This window comes from Pteropus alecto, unplaced genomic scaffold (assembly GCF_000325575.1).
Source record: "Pteropus alecto unplaced genomic scaffold, ASM32557v1 scaffold131, whole genome shotgun sequence".
Lineage (NCBI taxonomy): Eukaryota > Metazoa > Chordata > Mammalia > Chiroptera > Pteropodidae > Pteropus > Pteropus alecto.
Window position 1 is genome coordinate 8959416 of NW_006434709.1, and position 23929 is coordinate 8983344.

The 23929-nt window shown below is 33.9% G+C and overlaps 1 protein-coding gene across 2 annotated transcripts in view; it reads right to left on the reverse strand.

Annotated features, from left to right (window-relative positions):
- Positions 1-1703: 1703 nt before the first annotated feature.
- REL (REL proto-oncogene, NF-kB subunit) overlaps positions 1704-23929 on the reverse strand; it is a 30050-nt gene continuing 7824 nt past the window's right edge. The window contains exons 2-10 of one of the 2 annotated variants that reach the window (XM_015587638.2): positions 22131-22273; positions 19803-19951; positions 15042-15133; positions 6915-7055; positions 5723-5827; positions 5402-5614; positions 4775-4843; positions 4581-4649; positions 1704-3507 (exon numbers count right to left, since the gene is read on the reverse strand). In XM_015587638.2, the coding sequence (XP_015443124.1) occupies positions 2726-3507; positions 4581-4649; positions 4775-4843; positions 5402-5614; positions 5723-5827; positions 6915-7055; positions 15042-15133; positions 19803-19951; positions 22131-22273 (1763 nt within the window). In that variant the 3' untranslated portion in view covers positions 1704-2725. Of the gene's footprint in view, positions 3508-4580; positions 4653-4774; positions 4844-5401; positions 5615-5722; positions 5828-6914; positions 7056-15041; positions 15134-19802; positions 19952-22130; positions 22274-23929 lie in introns of both variants that reach the window. The other variant, XM_006909573.3, reaches the window with a different exon arrangement.

The window sequence follows — 23929 nt, forward strand, 5'->3', positions numbered from 1 at the left end:
TTCTGAAGTCATAATTTCTGAGAAATAGTAATGGTATTTAGTTAGGTACTTTTAATCTTTTTCTTTTGCTTCCTAAATATCCTGACTCGAAGTCTTATCTTAGTCTCCTCATTTCCCAGTATCATTCAACTAAAAATTTTTGTTTATATGACATTCACACATTCCCTATTTTGACCAGATTAACTAGTTTTAATTGTTCCAGTAAATTTATGGTTTTGTTGGATGCTATATAAGTGAAATGATACATTGTGTCTAGCTAGGAATATGTTCAACCATTTATGTGGGGGACTCTAGTTGTAAAGTAAACTAGGTCTTTAATAAATTACTTAGCATCATGACAATCCCATTGCAATTAAGTTTTTGCCCAAATTCTACCATCATTTTGCCACTGGGATTACTCTGCTTTCAAACAATTTGGATTACTATTATTAGTGCTTAACTTGAATGTACATTATTCTGATATAAACCCAATGTCACATTAAACAGAACTATAAAAATCATAAACATCTAATAATTAAAGCTATTTTTTCTTTCAAAAAACAAAGCTGTACCTGCAGTACTTTGAATGTTCAATAAATATTTACTAAGTGCTTATATGAGGCAGACACTGTTCTACAATCTAGGGACGCAACGAACAAAACAAATATTTCTGCCCTCATGGAGCTTATATTCCAGTATAGAAAAACAAATAGTAAACAAATGAATGCTGAGATAAGTATTATGGACAAATATAAAGGAGGGAGGGCATGGAGTGATGATTTTATATATATAAGAAAGGCCTTGATCAGGTAACAGTTGAGTGTGACTGAAGGATGTAAGGAGTGAGCTATGTATATATCCGAGAGAAAAACATTCCAAGTAAAACACCAAGTACAAAGACTCTCTGAGGCAGCAGAGTGTTTTTGAAGTGGAGCACAGGCCAGAGTACGTGGAGCTGAACGAAGAGGGGAAAATGGTAGTAGATGAGGTAGGAGAGGGAGTGAGGATCTGCTAATTTTAAGGACTTTGGGCTTTACTCTGAGTGAGACAGGGAGCCACTGAATGATTCTAAGCAGATGAATATTATTTGACTTGCCTTAAAAATAATCACCTGGCTACCTTAGGGAGAACAGATTGGAGGGGCACAAGGATATAAAGAGCATTTTTGGAGGCTATAGCTTCAATCCAGGCAAGAGTTGCTGGTGGCTTGGAATAGGATGCTAATAGTAGTGGTCAGAAGAGGTGGTCAGCTTTGGATATATTTTGAAAGTAGGGTCTATCAGATTTGCTGATGCATTTCGATATGAGAGAGAAAAGAAAGAAAAGAATCGAGGATGACTCTATGGTTTTGGACCTCAGCAACTAGAAGCATGGCATTGCCATTTACTGAGTTGGGGGAAGACTGAAAAGAAGCAAGTTTGGGATAGAAGATCAATCTTGCATTGAGTATGAGCTTTAATTAGATTTCTAGGTAGAGATGTCAAATAGGCAGTTTTACATGCATGTGTAAACCCCATTTCTGGGGTTTGGGGACAGACCTTAGCTAGGGGTAAAATTTCAGCTGACCGCATGGAATTGGATGAGAGCACAGTGATTGAGGACACAGAAGAAAGAGGAGCGGTCCAAGGAAACTTCTTCCCCTTAAAAACATGAGCATGAACTAAAAATTGTAAGCAATTTTAAAGGTATGGTTTTAAATAGCCCAAAATATAGAGAACATCCCATACCTTGAAGCATATTGTTTAATTTAGCATTTTAAAGAAATTCTGATTTACATATAAATCTAAGAAACTTCAGGAAGCCTCGGAAAACCCCTTAGGGGTCACCTTGGCCATAGGTCTCAAAAATAATAAGGAATTTATTTTTCCAATGACATAGCCATTACAGGTTTTACCTTAAATTTGCTTAAAAGCAAATATCAGTTAATTCATTTAAGAATACAATAATACATTACAAAAGAAATATAAAAAACATAATTGTAAAAACTAGAGCTGTGCTCTACTGTTCTCTTCACTGTTCTGGGAAATGTGGTGGGAATCTAAAGACAGTATCCCCACCGCACACATAGTCTGGCCCCATGTTTCAAAGGAAAAAAACTGTAAAACCCTTTTAAATTTCTACTTTGGAATTATCCTTTTCCAGCAGTTTCCAACTTTGTATTCTACATATTCAAAGTTGTTTTTTTCCCCAATGGAAAAATTGATATTTTTTCAATATTTAACATGTCACAGATTCATTATACACGTCTACGGTCAAACAATGATTTAACCTAGGCTGAAATACATACTAGGTTAAATTGGTGCATGTAGAGTCCCACAGGTTATCACAGCCCAGAAGTTCAGTTTGTGTGCATTTATCTGTTTTTGAAGCAAATGTCTTCTGTAAATACTGGACTTTTTCCAGCTCTTCTGGAAGTTGGGATATGAGTTCATCCCTCTCAGTGGTGGCTTCAGCTCTGAGCATTTGTCATTTATTATATCCTGACAAACTCTCTGCCAGCTAAATGAGGAGCTCCAGAGCCAAGACTTCCTGGTAGAGAAATCCACTACATACTCAAGGTTTTACAGTTCTCCCAGATAAAGTTTTTGGACTATCACCGCTCAACTACCCCACCCCTCCCCCACAAAAAAAACCTGTGTAAATTCTCAGAGAAATATAAAATGCTGTATCTATATAGGTAATAAATGGTTACAAACATTTCAAAGGATTTAAATCTTGAATCGCCATTTAAATATTACAAGTTAACTTAAAATTCAAATGCAGGTAAGTTGTTCCATTGCTCATTCTGCATAGTGTCAATACCTGAATACTGACTGCTTTGAACAAAACCATGACTGTTTGGACTAGTACCATTTGACGGTCCTGACTCATTCATCATGCCGTTACCTGCACAAATGAAGTCAGATCCTTCAAATGCATCTGATTGTGAATTGAAAGCAGTAGTACTGGAACTGGTGCTTGCTGCCATATTGGAAGAGGACATTTGATGGAGCTGTCTCAAGTCACTTGGGTCTAACATTGAATTACATGAGGGGTTTTCAAGATCCACACTCATAAGTCTCGAATTATCGGTGTCCCTCATGCTATCATTACTGGATGTTAGCATATTCACAGGGCAATTAGGCAGCATGTTGGCATCAGAAATACCATATAAGGCAGCCGGTGACATGGAAGACGCTTCTATTCTGCCTATGTCATTAGTACTGTTAAAAATGCAAGCATTAGAAGCATTCAAATCACTCACGACATGCATTTCCAGAAATGGTGAGATACCCTGTGAATTAGAGGAAAATGTCCCTGTTGAAAAACTGCTCAGTGGATTTGCACTGACTGGGCATGAGGTGGGGTGGGCTGCCGAAGACCAGCTTGACGAAGTCTGAGGTACCCCCAAGGGTATGGCTGGAGCATGATGGGACAATGTACCTGAGATGGACACAGAAGAGGAATAGTAGGGTTCTGCTTGACTTGAAACTCCTGAAGGCCTGGACATTTCTGTCAAAACTGCACCAGGAGAAAACAAATTTGATTCTGTGAGGAAGAAAATGCATTATTATAAAACTGAAATAAAATTATAAAAAGTACTATTTTTAAAAACTGCACAAACACACTAATAAATTTTTCAAGGAAACTGAAGTAACATTTCAAATTAAAATGTTAAGTAGCACTAAAATGAAATGGAATTCTGTGATACCTACTGTTTTACAAATACCTATAAAATAATTTTGGTAAGTTATTTTAACATAGATAATTTCACTCCAGTTAAATATGAAAATCTAGCTTCTAAGGTCCTATAAAGGTATTTTTAAAAGTGAAAGATAAATATCAGAATTTCAGTTAATGGGACTCTAAATAGGCAAAAATCATTTTATATTTTTCACTTTTAGGAAAAAATTAAAGGTTGCAGGTAACATTCATTAAGGTTGTTTTTCAATCATTGAAAAATCCATTTAACTTCCTAAGATATATTAAGATATAACACTAAGGTAGGTACTACAAATTCCCAGTCAGAAAAAAAAAAATTAAGGATTCTGTGTTTATTTACACATTATATGACCGCTATATATACAACCAGGAAAAAGCACTGATTTAAGAATGTAAGGGGCAAAGACTTCTAATTAACTCTGGTTGAATAATCTCAACCAGAAGTTGGCAACTTTTTTTCTATAAAGGGCCAGATAGTAAATATATTAGGCTGCATGTGGGCTATACAGCCTCTATCAGAACTACCTGACTGCTGCTGTGGTGCAAAAAAAGCAACCATAGGCAGTATCTAATCAAATGAACACGGATATTCCAGTAAAAACTTTATTTATAAAGACAGACTACTGGCCAGATCTAAACTGTTTCTTCCATGACATATTGTAATTAGTAAAATTATCACCATATGAACAAAATGTAATTTCTCAAACAATAAACCTCCGTTCTCAACAGGACCTTTGGAAGCTGAGATCCAGTCATTCAATGTTCAAAGGATGAAAAAATGTGTAGGAATAAAAAATAACATCAGAGAAACAGTTTTATTCCCAAGAATGGATTCCAATATACCATGCCAAGCACTGGTTTTTCAGATCACAAGGAATACTCTATAGGGAATAAAATACCTTTCTTGATGAATCTTCCTTCTCCAGTTGATCCTAAGGGACCGGGTCTAGGTCTTTCAGGAAAATTAACTGCTGTGATAAAGTTTTTCCATTATTAAATATAATGTGAAAACTAACATCGGTTAAAATCTGAAAAACTGAATAAACAAAACCCCAAATCTAATTAAATACAAATCAATCCAAAATATTCTTACCACAATCCTGCCATAGTTTCTGGAAAAGTAAAGTTGTTTTTTGTTTCTTTGCTTTGTTGCCATAAGCATCTGGTTAGAAAGAAACCAGGAAAGCATGTAAATCATCATAGGATTATGCTGCTTCTCCTTTAATAAGTAAGTAGGTGTTTTATTTCCATATAGAAAATGCTTTAAATAAATGTATATAATATGGATTTAATAAGTGTTATAGTGTGTGTCCTAATTCAGTAGGTAAGAGCATTTTCTCTTAGTTAAAAACAGTTTGATATTCCTCTCGTTTTCTTTTAACACCTATAAGTCAACAATGTCAATTAAGGCAATAAGGGCAGAAAAGGAGACTACTCTCTGATTGGCAAGTTTGCCATCTATAAAAAGGGCACAGTAAGGACCAAAAAAAAAACCCTCTCAAAATATAAAACAAATTTTGATAAGCAGTTTAGAGACCGAAATTATTCCAGATGCATCCAGAGATGCAAACAAATTAGTCAAAAATCAACTAAAAACTTTCAGGAAAAGAAACATAAATTATGAAAAAAACATAACTGTATTTTAATGTTTCTTACAAGAAAATGTTATTAGCAGGACTAACTTTAGGAAATATTATCAAACATTACTACCAAGAAATACCTTTTTCATCCGGTAGATATCTAAAGTCCATAGATTCACTAACTTCCTGGTCAGAAGGTCTCCGCAACTGCATTTTTACTGTTACTGGCTCTGTTATAGCTTTGCAGTATGGTGGAGTCTTGAAAACAATGGCTACTTGACGGTGCACATCAGCTTGTGAAAAGATACCTTTTGCTTCCCAGTCATTCAATGCAAACCGAACTTCTATGTCATCTAGTGAATATGAAAGCAAAGAAACATGAACGGGGAAAAAAAAGTAAAATGTATCTATTGATCTAAAATATATGCTGAATTCAATGAAACAAACAAAAAAATAAATACCTTTCTGAACTTTGTCACAGAGTAGAAATATTTCATCTCCTCCTCTGACACTTCCACAGTTCTTGTTTACACGACAAATCCTTAATTCTGCAGTATTAGGAGCACCTAAACATAAAAAATATTTTAATGGGTTGCTACCTTAGTAATATATTTTATCCCTTTTTGATGGAGAGAATTTTAGGAAAACAATTTACAGAATAGATAAAAGCTTTAATATATGAATTAAGGACACTAAATACATTAATCATCCACATCTGTCCCTTTCCTCTCTAACTGCATTGCCCAACCTGATATAAAGCCTTATGACTTCATTTCTAGGCAATGACATGTCCTCTCATTAAATCTTCCTGCTTCTAAATTCGGATTCTTCAAATCCATCCTACACAATGTCACCAGGTTAATCTTCCTAAATGATGCAGGTTTCATGCTTATTATCTGGCCAATATTATTCCAGTAACTCTCCCTGGCATTCAAAGCTCTCCATGATAAGAATATTCTAATCTACCTTTAGAGCCCTATGCCCCACTATCCTTTTATGCAAAACAGGTATATTTATATATCATTGGTGATCATATATGAGTAGACACACAATATAAAGGCAATCTCATAATTTTTTAAAACCATAAAATTCTGTATCCTTTGATCTAGCACTTGCCAACATTTCTATTTCAGCTAGGGATCTATTTGCACAAGATATGCACATACAAAATATTTACTGCAGTACAATTTGATAGAACAAAAAAAAAAGTTGAGAAGGAAACAAACTGAATGACCTGTGATAGGGTAACGATTTAATAAAATTATGATATAGCTGTGTAAGGAACTATGCGGCTACTGAAAAGAATAAGGTGCATAAGGATTCAAGATATACTGCTAAGAGGAAAAAAAAGTTTAAAAAAAGATCAGTGATTTTTTTAAAGTTGCCAAAAATATATTGTGTGAATGATGATGATGATGTGTTTGTATATATATATGAAGAAGAAACTAGTGAAAATGTATCTGAGGACAGTGATTATCTTTGGAGAATAACATTAGAGGAGATTTACTAAAGGAGAATAACTGTTGTTATTTATTTGAGGAATGTTTGAATTTTTCATATGATACACTGCTTTTCTAGTTACCAAAATATTTAAAAAATTAAACTATAAAAAAACAAGCTAAGGCTACAAATACAAGAAAATAAAGTACTTACGATTGTCATAAATTGGGTTAGAAACAACAGGTGGTAGAGTAGTTGTCAAATTACCATGTTCATCATAGAGGAAAACTTGAAAACATAATCTTACTACATTGAGGTCACAATCTTCAGTGTCAAGTAGCTGTGGTTCAGGGACTGAATGGTGCATTAAAAAAAAAAAAAAAAGGGATGTAGAATATTCACATAGACCTAAAATCCTGGTAGGTCCTCCTCCTCCCTGCCCAATATATCCAATAACCTTGAGTAGCATTCAAATCTGCACTGACAAAAATATAATGGTACACAATCTCAAGAATGCCTTTTATCATTAGTATATCATGTAGTCACTACCTAACAGTATTCATTAAGTTACGGCCATGGTCAGGAAGTAACTATCCCAGTTACCAAGAATTTAGAGCAGAATCCCAAATGACATTAATACCAAATTTATACAAAATGGTTGCAGGTTATATACAACAGAGAATAAGCATTCATGATTAATTCAGCAAGAATGTATTTAGTCCAGTCTAAGAACTCCGTAGATTATCTCCTAAACCTGTACAAGAATGACTATCATCTTCGTTTTACAGATGAGGAACTGATTTTAAAGAGATGAAATTACTTGTCCAAAGCTTCACAGCTAAGAAGTGATAGATTAGGAATTCAAACTCAGGTCATTGAATCTAGAGCCTATGCTCTTAAAAACTGAACTCTATTAGAAAATTTTACATATGTTTTACATAAAAATGACAAAAGAGATATCTACTAAAATTTAGATCAATATTTTAGGGATTAAATACCAAGAGGATACTAGATGATATAAAGTAGTTAGTTTCCATAAGAAATTTTACATGCAAATTTGGTATGCTTTAAAAAAAGACAAATCCCACAGCAGGAAAATTTTATAGTTATAAAAAAATATAAAAACCCATTCTTTATCAAAGAATATAATATAATGAGTTTGTTAAATTGATATTTGGAAAGAAATCCAGGTCCAAAGGAAAATATTACTGCCTTTTCAAAGAATACCTACCATAAGCTGTAGTAATAAATGGTAACACAGCCATTATTTGCAAAGCATGAAATATACATATTAAATTACATAGAAATTTTTATTTGTCAATAAGTATTAAAATTTGAAATACTAAATTTGAAAAGCTAAAACCCAAACTTTGTAGTTTTACAGACAATAACTAAAAACTACAAAGTAATTTTGGTTTTAAATTACATTCATAGTCTCAGCTACCACAAGATTATCCCATCATCAGTATTCTTTTTTTTTTTAACACCTACAGCACCTGGCATTCCTAGGTGGTCTTCTATCCAACTACTAACCAGGCCCCACCCCCCATAGTCAGCATTCTTAAACTTAGCATTTGAAGGAGTCTATAAGAACATATTTGTACAACTAGGAGGTCAAAATGTTATGATACGAGCACCTGTATCACAGCAGCCTACTCTACTGGCACAATTATGTAGGCAATGAGAGGTTTACTTCTTCAAAATCAATTTTTTTACAGCATTATAAATTTGAGTTAAAGACATTAATGTTTCTCAGTTCCAAAGGTGAGCAACCAACACACACACAAAATAAATTAGTAGCTACATATTCCTGACAAATTTTAAAACAAACCTATGTAAATGATAAATTGTGACAGCCATGTAATAGAAAAGAACTATGGATATATACCCCAACATGATGAATGTATCTCAAAAACATTCTGAGTAAAAAGAACCAGATATAAAATATGTAGTATGCTTCCATTTATATAAAATTCTAGAAAAGATTAATTGGTGACAAAAGGCAAATTAATAGCTGACTGGGGCCAGAGAAGGGAGAACTGACTGAGAAGGGGACAGAGGAAATTTGGGGGTGGTTGTGGCAGTAGTGAAAACGTTCCTTATCTGGACTGTGGTGGTGTTTCATGGGCATCTATGTTTGGGTGGATCTAATTGTATATAAATTAGACCTCAATAAAAGTTTATTTAAAATCTCTTAAAATAGCATATAAAAGAAAACTAAACTGGTTAATATACCAAAGTTTAAAAACATTTAGTCATATAATTGTTCCATTAAAAATAAAAATTCTATCTGGGTCTCCAAAAATCAATTTTTATTGCATTTTATCTTGAATTTTCTCAATGTATGGTAATACAGTTACCATATGCATCAGAATTACATTGTTGCACAACATGCTTAAAAATCACTGACCAGAAGGAATCATGACTGATACCTGTTTTTACGCAAAGCAGGATTCAGTGTGAAGATAAAAACCCAGCTCGCAGTTTCTTCTTTTCTGCAAAGCCTAGCCTCATTCTTTGAAATAGAAAGAATATCTCCCCTAAGTCAGTGCAGCACTTGACCTATATACCTCTCTTACACACTTAAAGTTTTTTTTTTAATCTTACATGTTTATCCTCTATGCATGCCTCTTCTACCCTATTAGGCTAAGTTTCATGAAGGCAGAATGGGTGTCAGATGCATCTTTGCATTTCCGTTAAGTATGGAACACAGTAGCTTACATATAACAAATATCCGTTAAACATTTCCTAACTGAAGAATTAAGAAAAGGCATTTGAACAACCAAATATTTAGACATTTCATAAGTTGCTGAAGAAAACTGTAAAGTATAAATCAACAAAGGGAGTTTCTACTTTTGGTAATGGCAAAGTCCCATATGTAAGTGGGACCAACTCTACCATAAGAAGTAAAAAAGGTACACAAAATACGAAACCAAAATCTTCTAAAGGCATCAGAAAACTACTAAGATCGTGAAGAATCATGGGGCCAAGATAAGGACGAAAGAAACTCTAAGAAAAACATTTCTATTTCTCTCTACTCGCTACTCACCAACACTTCTGATGTGTATGCTTTTTCATACATAGCAATTCTCCAACTCTCAGGACACCAACTGGGTGTCCTACAATTTAACTCAACTCTGACACTAACCACCTGGGGTTAGCCCAGATCCCACATGTAAGGGCTCAATCCCACAAGACTGTTCCTCCCCACACACACTTAAGACATCAATCACAAGTCCAGGTTGTCACCTATACTTCTGACTGAATGGCTATAAATTGAAGGTTCCATAACCCACTCCTTGGGTTTGATAACTTGTTAGAATCCTCACAGAACTCAGGAAAACATTTTATATACTGAATTATCAGTTTATTATATAAAAGGAAACAACACAGGAAACAGCCAGATAGAAAAGATGCATCAGAAAAGGTATGTAGAAGTGGCACTGAGCTCTCACACATTCTCTGGGAATGTCACCCTCCCAGCATGTTCACCAACCCAGAAGCTCTCTGAACCCCTTCAGTGAAGATTTTTATGGAGGCTTCATTTTATGAGATGATTAATTAAATTATTGGACACGGGTGATTAATTCAACCTCCAGCCCCGCCCTTTTCTGAGGTTGAAAGTTCCAACTCTCTAATAATGTGGTTGGTTCCTCCAGCAACCAGAGCCCCTCATCTTTGTGGGTTTTCCAAGTCATCTCATTAACAAACTCAGATGTAGCTGAAAGAGGCTTGTTATGAAAACAGAAGACACTCTTTTCGCCTTTTTCACTCTTATCACTTTGCAAATTCCAAGGGTTTTTTACCAGCTCCATGCTAGAAATGGGGCTGAAGACCAAACACATAGTATTTATTATAAATCACGGTATCACAAAAACTCAGAGAGGTAAGTTCAGAACAAGAAGGCTCTTTTTTCCAGATATAGCCTGCCAATTTTATAAGAGGTAGTAGATAAGAGGATGAGAAGTTTGAGATGAGCTCTCCAAAAGACTATAGGGTAAATATAAAGGGGCCGTCCAATGATAGAGAATCTAATCAATGCCTATTGCTTTGGTTGGGGCCCCAGAGGAGCTGTACCCTAGGTGTAAGGGTGAATTGGTCAGGTCATACCTGACCTCACAGGGATGAAAGCCTAGTTTCAAATAACCTAAATCCTTCACTGATTTTAGGTGATCTGGGATTGCTAGTGTGACTAGCCACTTACCACAAGAAACTCTTCTGAAGGGAGATAACATCCTAGGCCAAATTTTTACAATTTTTCATATAAGATGACTGGTATTCTATATGACTGGTATTCCCTAACTACAGATCCCCAGATCCTTACATTGTTTTTTCCCTTCCTTAGCATTTTCATTGTCTAATAAATTACGTAATATACTTATTTAGTAAATTTGTTAATTGTTGGTCTCTTTCTAGTAAAATATAAGCTCTTCAAAGGCAGGAATTTCTTTCTGTTTTATTCATTGACTTATCCCAAGAACCTATAACAATCTAGGACTATAAGCAATAATGGGGTAACAATCTGTAGAATAAATGAACATATAAGTAGTTAAGATGGGTATCCTATTGTATATAGGTAGGAAACTCATTGCCTCAAGGCATTTAGTTGTGAAGATAGATATTTAATATAACAGTAATAAGAATACATTGTTTAGGTGCCAAAGTGAAATATAAACAAGTTCCATTATAGTCCCTGTCCACAATGAACATGAAATTCATCTCAGAAGACAAATGCTGAAGAATTAAATAATCCAATAGATGTCACTAGGCTTTTCACGAGTGAGTGAATAGTATAATTAAGAAGATATTGCCCTGGGATGAAAGAACTAAGAAGGCTTTCAGGACATTTCAGGTAAGGAAAACAACCTGAATATTTCTGGTAGACAAGTACAAACAAGGTAAGTTCATTCATTCATTTGTTCATTTATTCTTTCAAAAATTTTTCATTAAGCCTCTACCATGTGCCAGACATGAGCTAAGTGCCAGAGATGCATATAGGACAGTCCCTGCCCTCCAGAGTCTCATGATTTAGTGAAGAAGAAACATGTAAACAAAGTCAGAGTAAACAAAGTTAGAGCAAATCATATGAGAAATATGTACAGCATTTTCGGAAAACAGAGAGAATACTTCACTCTGTTTGGAAAGGTCAAGGAAAGCTTGAAAGAGGCGACCATTAACCTTGAAGCCTGAGCAGCAATAATTCACTAAGTAGATCAGGGCACTCCACGCAAGGGAAATGCATGTATAAAGGCACAGTGGCAAGAAAGACTATGGTTCTTCTAACATGGCAAATAGTTCAGATGGCAAAAACAAAGTGTGCATGTGTGCACTCTATGTTAGGGGAAGGGGAGATAGTAAGTTGAAGCAGAGGATGAAAGATGGAGATAAAATTGAAATAGAAAACAAGGATCAGATTATGAAGGGCTTTGAATGCCATGCTTGAGAAGTTGAATTCAGCAAGTAGATCAGAGTTTCTTAAAGTATGGTCCATGGATCACTTGCATCAGAATCACATAGGGCAGAGATTTTCAAATTGTAGTTTGGGATTCATTGGTTATAAAATTAATTTAGTGGGTTGGCTAAGCATTTTCTTAAAAAAAGAAAAGAAAAGAAAAGAAATAGAAAACTATGGAATAGAACAGAGTATACTGCATATAGTAAGAGTATTGGTTTTTTATCTTTGTGTTTATGTGTATGTATTGAACAGAGGAATAAAATCTATTTCCTAGTCTGAGTCATAGTCAAATAAGAAACATGGATCTAGGTGCTTGTTAAAATGTAGAGCTGTAAGCCCCATACCAGACCTATCAAATTAGTGAGAATGTAGCCTGGAATCCACATTTTTAATAATGTACTAAGGAATTCCTATGCACATTCAAATTGAGAACCACTGCTGAAGATTATTTGGAGCCAACTGAAGGATGACAGAGTTCTGAAATGATTCATAATGATTTTGGAAGACACTGTTTGGATGCAGAGTGCATAAACTGCTTGGAGGGTGATCAAGAATAGACGCAGGAACACAAGTTAAAAAGTTATCAACAATGGTCCAGGCTAAAAATGATGTAAGCTTACATTCCTACAATGGTAGTGAGAAAAATGGAGAAAATGGACTGAGGTATGAAAAATCTATTGAAGTTATATGTGGAAGACTTTGAATTCAAGGCCATTTTTAAACTAAGGAAGCCACTTCAACTTTTTAATCACAATAATATACGAAAGCACTGTTCCTGGAAGGTTATTCTAATGAGAGGAAAAACTACTGAAACTCAAATTATAAGATCAGTTCCTAAAGGAGGGAGATAGTAAAAGAGGTAGGGGAAGGAACAGATGTTAAAAAAAACTAACAACTGAACTACAGAAAACACAAATACTGTGAAGGGTCAAATGGCAGGATTATTTCTTCCCCAAATCTGTATTCTAGGTAACATAGGAGAGATAAGACCATGAAGCTAGGAGCCAGACTGTGTCCAAATTCTAGCTCCACCACTTACCAGCTATAAGATCTTTAGCAAATTACTTATATTTTCTATGTTTTCATTTCCTTATTTATAAAATGGAGATAATAATAGTACCTACCTCATAGGTTGTTAAAGAATTAAATGGAGTAAAATATGTAAGCAATTGTTATATACTAGGAAATATTCTAAGTGCTTATATGAGTGTCTGTTATTAACATCATGCCTGGTTCTGGATTGGTAAAATAAACACTCCCCCCACTCCCCAAATAAGCCCCCCAAACTTCCTCTTGATTCCTGCATCTTCCTTTTTAATGCCTTTTCCACTAGAGTCAGGAGATCTGGATTTGAATTCCAGCTCTGTCACTTGTACCCGCCTTGGGAAACATATGTAACCAAACCTTTGGTTTTCCCTTCTGTGAAGCAGTGCTGTTGTTAATGAAAAATAAAATTGCGCACATAAAACACTTAAAATTTACTCCTTGACATACAGAAAGTACTTAATGGTAGTTATCATTTATAATCTTCTTTTACGCTACATCATCCCTATTTGACTCTGCAACTAGACTTAGATGGACTCTTTAAAAAGTTTAGCCTTTTACTCTAGCAATGAATCAAAATTTTAAATGAGCATTCCTGACCTAGGAATTTCTGAAAATTTATCCTAAGGAAAAGAATCACACAAATGAGTTCAAAGTACATATTCAGTGGAGCTTTTGTAATAAGATGAAAATAAATGTTCATTAATAGATGACTAGAGAACAAGATTATGGTCTACCGAAACAATAAAAAGTATAACAAATTTATAAGTACTAACATGGAAAGAGGTTTAGTCCTGAGTGAAAAAAAAGCCGTCGAATAGGAAATTAGTATGAGTCCATTAATATAATATGTGTATAAATGGCTATACATTTGTAAAGGAAATTCTAGAAAAATATACATCAAACTTAATAGTAGTCTCCTCTGGCAAGTCAAAACTGAAGAAGTAGGAGACTTTTGCTTTCTACGTTATACTAAATAGTATAAAAAATAGAGACCTAGAGAAAGATACAGACCTTATGGTTCATAAAAATACAGTACTTGTCAATAAGCATATTCCTTAAATTATCATATACCTCTTAAATTATTTTTATACATCAAGGAAAAACACGAATAAACAAAATAAGGATATAACAAAAAAATCTATTCTTGAAAATTTTATAGTTGTTCAATTCCTGTATTATACATATTTCGGTAGCTGCAGAAGACGTTACCAGGAGACTACTGCAGTATAGGATGTTAGCATTTAACTTGGTAGTCCTTTAGCTATAAAAGCAAGATACAGTGTTTATAGTTGCCAGGTGCTACACCAGACAGTGCCATCCCCAACAAAATCCACTAAACACTATATATCTATCCATATAGATATAATATAAATATAATATGAAAATATAATATGAAAATATTTTGTATAGCTTCTACTATGGCTATTCTTTTTCCACATTGAGATTCATTTAAGTTTCACTGCTGAATATGCTCTTGAGTTAAATGCACTCCAATACCTTATAACCACAGTGCTTGCTCAACATTCAGAAAGGGGAGTATATATTGTCTGCTAGAGTGGTAAAGGGAAGGCCACATTCAAAGAGAATCAGAATATTTCTGAGGAGGTTTTCTCATAGAAAATAATGACATTCTCCACTGATATAAGAAAGCCTTATCTGCATGAGAATCCTTTCTTTCAACAGTGAAAGATTTTAAATATAATTCATTCTTCAGCTATAGGTATAAGTCAACAAGTAGAAGGTGAACACAGAATTTAAGGTGGCTTTTAAAACACAGGTTTAAGACACAAATGAGTCAATATCTGAATAATAGAAATGATTATATCAAACATACTCACCTTCGAAAGGATTGATTCCCGCCCTTATTCTTGAAATAATAGCTTCTTTTACTTCTTTTTTCTTTACACATCGAATACCCAAGTTTTGAAAACTAGAAGGAAAATACAAAACTTTCAAACTGCATTACAGTTAAACACAAGGGCACATAACTGGGGTTTTTACTAAAGAATACTGCAAGTAGCAAGCGTATATCCAACAATGAAGAGTTATACTGTCAGATGGAGATAGTAAAGCATGAAATACATTTAGATAGAGATGTGAGGGTAAAAGGAGTGGGGTTATATTTCTAAGAGAATTGTTACAAATAATATATACTACATAATTTTTGCATATAGCATTTTATAATTACATCTTTCTAATATGCCTATGTCAAATATACCAAAGTAAATGAAGATTAACAGACGAGTGACACCAAAAAGCTAAAATTCACCTCCAGAAAAAATCATTATCAAATCAATAAAATTGATGTATTTGATAAGTCAAGCTAAAGTTGTAAAAAGATGCCCACAGGCTGAGGCCCACAGGTATGTTTTGCTGAGCCCATAAAAGTTTTGTCAACATTTAAAAAAATGTTCATAAGCTACCAACGTTTAAAATCAGGTAACTGCATATAAACGTCTGGATTTCTGGCTTCTTGAATATTTCAAAAGTCTAGCAACAGTAGGGTGGCACATAAACATCTGGCTAGAACTGAGCATCTGCTACCCTATTTATGCAAGGGCTTTCTAGTTTGCTACTGTGCCTGCTAGTCCTCTTATACTTGACCCACTCCATTCCATAGACATTTGATTTCTGAACCCTAACTTCATTGTTAGTAGCAGTGGGATATTTTATGCTATATTATATGAAGTTATAATAATCACTCATCATAAAGCACTGAAATGCATTTTTTAAAATTAGAAAGATGTTTGATACTAACAATAATATTTAATGAAAGTTTCAAAATGTCATTTATGGAAAACTTCTCAATAGCTACAAATATTACTAATTTGCATGTGTAGTACAGATGATGATTAGGGGAACTCCCTTGTCACCACCAGTCATACTTGTTCCCACATGGAAAAACCATGACATCATTAGAGTTGGGTGGGTGTGAATAAGGAAGCAAAACTGATTATTATAAATTATTTGTTCAAATTTCACATGGCACTTTGCCACAGGAGGCTGCTGTCTTCTGTGCCCCTCTCCATGCTCATGCTGTCATATGTTCATCCTCTTCACATTCACACTTGTGATTCTGCTGGCACCTAAAATATCTTTGACATTTCTTTCCTCTGTCTCCAATAATTAAAAAACAAATCTTGAACTCATAATCTTTTCTTGAAATCCTGAACCACAATCTTCTTCCTCAAAAGTATTCCATTTCTTTGAAAGATTCTTAGCTTGGTTCTCTTTTTCTTTGACAAAAGTTTTTAAAGAATCCTCTATTTTAATATATTTATATACTACTTGATTTTGATTCATCTGAATCATCATATTTGACTCTTAGTCACAGAATATTAGAAGTAGTGAGGAACTTTGAAATTCTGACATGAGGAAACCAAGGATCATAGAAATTACTTGAATCAATTATTCATTCATTTAAAGTCATTCAACAAGTTCTACCATACAACAAAAACTCTGGAAAGTAATGGGGATATATAATCCTTCCCCTCATGGAGCTCACAGTCTCGTACAGGGGTTGGCCAACTACAGCCCATGTGTCAAATCTGGCCCACTTCCTGTTTAAGTAAAATTTTCCTAGAGCAAAGCTAAACTGATTTGTTCATATATTGCCCAAGAATGATTTCATGCTGCAACAGCAGAATTGAGAAGTTGTAACAGAGGCCATATGGCCTGAAAAGTCTTAAATATTTACTATCTGGTCCTTTATAGAAAAAAATTTGCTAATCTTTACTCTAGTGAAACAGACACTAAGTAATCACACATGCACAAAATACTAAACTGAAACCATGACAACTTTTATAAAGGAGATATACGTGATGTCACAGGAGCCCTATAATGAGAGAAAGTTGATCAGTTCTCTTGTAGAAAGTGACACTTAATGATGAACAGAAATGAACTAGGGGAAGAGGATACTAAGGAGACTTCAGGCAGAAGGAAAAGAACATGCAAAGGTACCTACAGAAGAACACAGAGCACAAGAACCCAAAGGAAGGCTTCTGTGACTGGAGTACAGAGTTGAAGGAGAACACAGTATAACAGAGGGTTTAAAATACAAGTTGGTCACGTGGGCTGTATAAGGAATGCTGTCCTTATTCCAAGAGTCACATAAAGCCATTGAAAAGTTTTAAGCAGGGATGTGACAATCAGATTTGCATTTAAAAAGATCACTCTGTCTAAATAAATAAAATAATTAAGTTAAATTTAAAAAAAAAAGATCACTTTGGCTAAAGTGGAAGACATATTGGGGAGGAAGAAGCATAAAAAGAGTTGATGAAAAATCAGTCAGTTGGCATTTAGACCTCAATGGTAGTAATGTGGTAGTGATGGAAGTCATTGAGAGAAATGGATAGATTCAAGAACTATTTAGGAGGTACCTGTTAGTGATTTCAATGTGTGCACCTGTGAGTGGTGTCAAAGATAACACCTACATTTAGGGCTTTTATAGCAACAATTAGATAAGGTACATTGGAAGATCAATTTTTAGAGGAAAGAGGTATGCCCATGTAAGAGCATGACTTTGGGCATATTCTATTTGAGTTTCTTTTGAGATATTTAAAAGAATAGGTCAAAAAGGCAACCAGACTAAGCACATTCCCCACTAAAAGAAACTAGGGATCCTTAGAAAGATTTTTGATTTCAGGGCTGGGGCAAGAAAAGTACAAGTCTTAAACACTTTGTTGTGTCAGAAAGTAAATAAGTGTTCAAAGAAAGATAAGGGCATGTCAAAAAGACACAGAAAATAGTTTGAAGAGGCTTGCACTGGTCAAATTTGGGTCAATTTGAAAATCAAAATAATAATGTCAATATTGAATATAAGAATCTACGGGTCTCTAGTGGTATTTTTTGTTTTTTAAATGGAGAGGGGAAAAAAAGGAAAACATTTTCTTTACAATTGAATGCCAATTAATATCATCAATGTAAAAAACTAATATCACATGGCTCCTGAAGAGGCACTTTGAGAACAATAGAGCATCACCTCTGTAGATTTCTTATCCAAAATGTTTCATGTTAATATGAAAATACATTCATGTTATTCATAGAAACATGGACATCATCATGAGCAACCATTCAGACTAATCCATATTGAACAATGATCTTCAAAACAACAGTGTAGACTCTTCAAAAATATTAATGTCATGAAAGACCAGAAAAGGCTGGGAAACTGTTCTGAATTAAAGGAGATTAAATAAGCATGACGACGAAATACTATGTGTGATCCTTAATGAGATCCCTGATTGGAGGCAGAGGCAGGACAGCCAAGAAGGGCACTAGTGAGACATTATTGGACATAATTCAGGTAGTCCAAAAATTTAACTGCCTATGACTAAGATGGAAAGGGAACTATGACTAAGCCAGAAAAGTAGGAAAGCAGGAGAGTTTGTTTTCAAGAAAGGAGTGATCTACGGTATAAAATGTTGTTGGAAGGTCAAATAATATAAATAGAAACAGTTCTTACCAAGTTTATATTACTAGATGTTTTATGTTTTGTGTTCTTACTATAAGAAGAATATTTTAAAGCATATTTTCTAAATGGTTACTATTAATATATATGGAGGCTACTATTTTTTCCTGTTGTAATTATTTTCATTTTTCCCTAAATGCTATACATGTTCATTACAAAAAAATGAGTTATAAAGTAAACATAAGTTAAAAGAAAAACATGAAACCCCACAACCCTATCTCCCCAGAGACAATTACTATTAATACCTTAGTATACGTACTACCATGTGTATGTACACATTTTATTTTAAACAAAAAGATAATCACATATTGTTTTAAACCTGTTATTTATCTAACATATTGTGAATATCTTTCTACACAAAGATATTTGCAATATTATTTTTAAGGTTATATCGATGTACATTGCATGGATGTGTCAGTCTATTTAACTAATCCTAATCCCCTGTTTATTATTTGGATTGCTTCAAACTTTTTGCCATTACAAACAGAGCTGCAATGCACTTCATCATAGCTAAGTGTCTGAACATGCTTAATTGTCTTCCTGAGGAATAAATTCCTAGAAGTAGAATTGCTGGTTTAAGAGACATTCATATTTTTTAGACTTCTGCTATATAGTTGTTAAAATGCCTACCAGAAAGATTTTGTTAATTTACTCTCTCACCAACATGATGAATGGACCTACCTATCTCTGGCAGCCTCACCAACAGTAAGTGTTATATACTTTTTAAAAAATCTTAAAACTTCTGTTGTACGTTAATTTTATAACCTGCCCTTTTCTAAATAATAATTTCAGTTTTCCAGTTGATCTTCTTAAAATTTGGCAATTTTAAAGTTAACTATTAATGAAAAGAGTAAAAATTTAAGAAAGAAAATCTTTCATAAATTGTCCAAACTAAAAAAAAAAAAATCACAGCATAATTTGTTTACTTTAGGTAACAATAAAGAAGTATTTCTACTGCCATCATGAGCTATGTATTCTAATTCAGAATAAAAGGGTACCTCTAATGCAAATAGTAAGAAAATTTAAATGTACATTAAATATAAATAGAATGAGGAATTAGGTTTACTCTACTAAAAAATAACATTATTTTTGCTTATCCTATTCCTGAAGATGTCTGTGACTGTATACTTACAATAAAGGTCTGCGTTCTTGTCCAAATTCTGCTTCATAGTAGCCATCTCTGCAGTCTTTTCCTACTAAATCATGAGGATGAGGTTTGTATGGCTCATTCTTTGTTACTAATGTAATTCTCACTTTTCCTTTTCCATAATAGTTCATAATCTGAAAAGGTAGGAAATTAAATAGATAATCCATAAATATTTTTCATTAAAAACAGATATACTAAATGAGAGTTCAATTTACATAATGTAGTTAGCACTGGGTAAATAAAGTCCAACTGGCTGGCAATTGCAGTTTGGATGAAACCTTCCAGAGAAAACCAGTGGGGAAGTATCTACCTCTCAGCTCCTTGGCATATTATTTTCTGCCCTAATTTCAGTTTGCGATATCATCTGATTCTGCTTATTTATTTCCCTTTTAAAAACAAGTAAAATTATACCAAAATATTATCACAGAGCACAAGGAAATAGTTAGACGTTAAGTTACTAAATGCCATGCTCTTAGATTCACTGACATATCATAAACATCTTTTCAAAGTATATACTTATGCCATAGTAGAAATGACACCACACCAATACATATGAAAATTGTATTTAATATATGACATTTCATTTCATAAAAATATTTGTTAATCAGTAAGCATATCCCAAGTGTTCACTGTATAATAGGCAACAAATCAAGTTGAGGTCACAAAACTAAATTTTCCCATAATAAGTATATCTAGAACAATGAGAAAAAAGAGGAGAGTTAAGCATGGGAAAGGAAGGACATTCGGAGCATAGGGAGGAGCTAATGTTTAGTTTGGAAGCTAGCAAATCTGCAAGCACAAAGCAGGGAATACAAAAACCAGTGTAGGGCAGACAAGGGAGCAAGGTGGTTAAGTAAGAATGGGTAGCTTTATAGGTATGAGGGCACTAAAATCCATAATTTTGAATTTAAACTTAACCAGGAAGTATTTATTGCCTTTCTGAATAAAAGAGAGGGTAACCACTTAAAACTGCAAGATAGGCTAATGTAGAATTCAAACTGTAAAGCGTCTGGGACCTACTGGAATGGTAAGAACACAGATCTTAGAAATAGTTTGAAGAATGTATAGAACAAGCTGACTTATGGAAAGGAGTTAACGATTGCTCTTAAAGGATTAGAAGAACTGTTTTCTTATTTACCTTTTATTCTCATTTTAACATTTAAATAAAAGGATTTAGATAATCCATATTGCTGTCCAAAAATGTGATGAAAATTAGGAGCCTGGAATTCCATAATTTGCCATTGCCTTATTCTATAACTTAGCATTCCTTTTATTTTTTATTTTATTTTATTTTTTTATCAGTTTTATCGCATGCTTTGATTTTGATCACTTAGGCCCTGGAACACTGTGTTGCTTTTGATTACTGATTTTTACCATGTGTGTAAGAGGGGGCTACTCCCTCCACACATACTATGCATTTGCCAATCACACACACTATGGATCATCAGGAAAGACCATGGCATTATTTACAGACTATATTTTCTTTTTCTTTCTTTCTTTCTTTTTTTTTTAGCATTCCTTTTAAGTTCAATAGAATAAATCTTGCAGATAATCTAGTTATAAAACAGTGAATTATGATCTGTTGTTGAAAGGTTAAATGACTTTTCAAAATCCACTCTGCCATTAAGGTTTTTAATTGGCACTGAAAGCTTTTAAAAATTCATTAAAAATCAAATGAAATACAGCGTATTAATATCAAATATAAACATAGTATATTTTATAAATAAACAGTGTATCACTAAAGTCATTTTGGATCACAAACTACATTCAAACCTTATGCTAATATGAAAAAACGATATTTAAAAAATAACTATATTTCAGATTGGTCAATGCAACCCAGAGTATCAAGACTAGGCAATAAAGGTAAGGAAAAAAGAGGCAAAAATATTCATTCTCCTTTCCCATAGCCAAGTGATTGTAGGAAGAAGAATTCTAATTGAGTTCCCAGATCCATGTTTTTATGGTACAGTACAATTTTGCTCACTGCTAGAAGGAGACAATGCTTTTTCCTCATTAGTTCTGTGTTCCATGAAAGGAATCATCATCTCAAAGCTGCCAATGTACACCCAGCACTGTGAATTTCTCTACTTAGATTAACAACAAACAAATAATGTATAGCTACATGCAGGGATAAAGAACCCATACTATATTTATTAAAAAAATGCTGCTAGACATTTATCTAGTACAGATCGATTAAAAAAAAAGGAAAGCCCACAGATAAGACCGTGGAAAGACTGGGCCTTTAATTTGACTGCTACACCTAAAAAATGAAGCAACCAAGAGTGAGGCACACGGAGGAGAAAGGTCGATTACCTGAATAGAAGGGTATGTTCGGTTGTTGTCTGTGCTGTGCTCCCCTGGAATGCTGCCTGCTGATCGCCCTTCACATTTGTACCTAAAACGCATTCCCCTCTGCCTGGGTTGTTCAGTTATCTCTATGTATGGGTTATACGCACCTGAAATTGTAAAAAAGGAGAAGGTGAGATTAGCATAGCAATAATAATAGATTTTAACCATTTTATTTTTATTTTTTTCAAAACAGCAGACTAAAAGGTTTTCTCTCCCAAGGTTAAAATATAATTATCCAAGATTGGGTGGTAAAGACACCTTTTTCTTCCATCTAACTGAGCTCCTATACATTGTTCACCCAAGTAATTCAAATTATATACATTGGTTAGCACTTTACCACTTAATATCTATAGCTAATGCCAGTGTGAAGTTCCGAGATAGCCACTTCAGAGATATTCACTTCTCACATGACACCAAGCAGAAGGGTTTCCCCGAGGGTTCCCCCAGAGTAGTAAAGAAAGTCTTCAAAAGTACAATATACTCCCAAAGTGGGTTTAACTGCTTGATTTTACATTAAACTCTTAACGGTGGACTAAAAGGCTACTAATCGAAAATGAAAATGCATTTAAATCCTTGCAGAAGGATATATAAATTTTTTATATCTCCATTGGAAGGTTAACAAATTTGTACATAGCACATCAAAACAAGTTCCAGAAGGGACTTTAGGCTCAACGGAATTTTCAATCAGTCCCATTTAAACTTTTTCTAAAGATACAACAGAGGACAAGAAAATAATTATTTACTTTCTATAACAAATACAATTCAAATGTTCATCTTTAGAAAGAACTACTGATATATACAACGTGGATGAATCTCAAAATAACTTTGCTGAGTGAAAGAAGCCAGACCAAAAAGAGCACATACTGTATGACTGCATAGACATAAAGCTCTAGAATATGTAAACTAATGTACAATGAAAGAAAGCAGATCACTGGTTGCCTGAGAACTGGAGAGTGGAGTAGATGGAGAAACTCTGGGGAATGAGGGATATGTTAATTATCTTGACTGTGGTGATGATTTCAAGGTTGTATATGTGTCAAAACTTATCAAAATGCAAACTTTAAACATGTGCGATTTACTGTACATTATTACATGTCAATAAAGCTGTCTAAAACATATACATCTTTACTCACTCATCCAAATTATGGAAAAAAGTTCAATAAAGACACTCAAGTGTGCTTACAAATAGGGTACTTAACAATGTATCTTCATTTCAGAAATCTAAAGAGAACTTCCATGTGGCAGGGGACTCTCCCTCAATCACTTTAGTTATTTCTAAATTGCCACAGTTAGATATGAATTTTTTTGACTATAGGCTTATCCTGTTAGAATGCAAGCTAATCTTCAGAAAGAGTAGCAGTAGGTCCTATCGGTGTATGAGGAAGAGGCCTTCTGAATCCTAACCAATCAAATCTTAACAATGAATACCTTAGAAATGTTATTAAATCTCTTAAATCTCTCACTCTATAAAATATGGATAATAATAACAGTATTACCTCATTGGGTTGTTGTAAGGATTATAAATAACACGTTAAATTCTAGCAAGTGTCATGCATATAACAAATAAATGGTGTCTATTATTTCAGATGCTTTCTTGAAAACAATGATTTATAGTGATACCATGACGGTATCACAACTGCTACTTTCAAGAATTTTACAGAACAGTGAGGCAAACAACACAAATTATTAGATTATAGAAAAACAGTTGTTGAAAGTTTATGCTAACAATATTCTGCATAAAATGACAATAAAAGCAAAAGAGT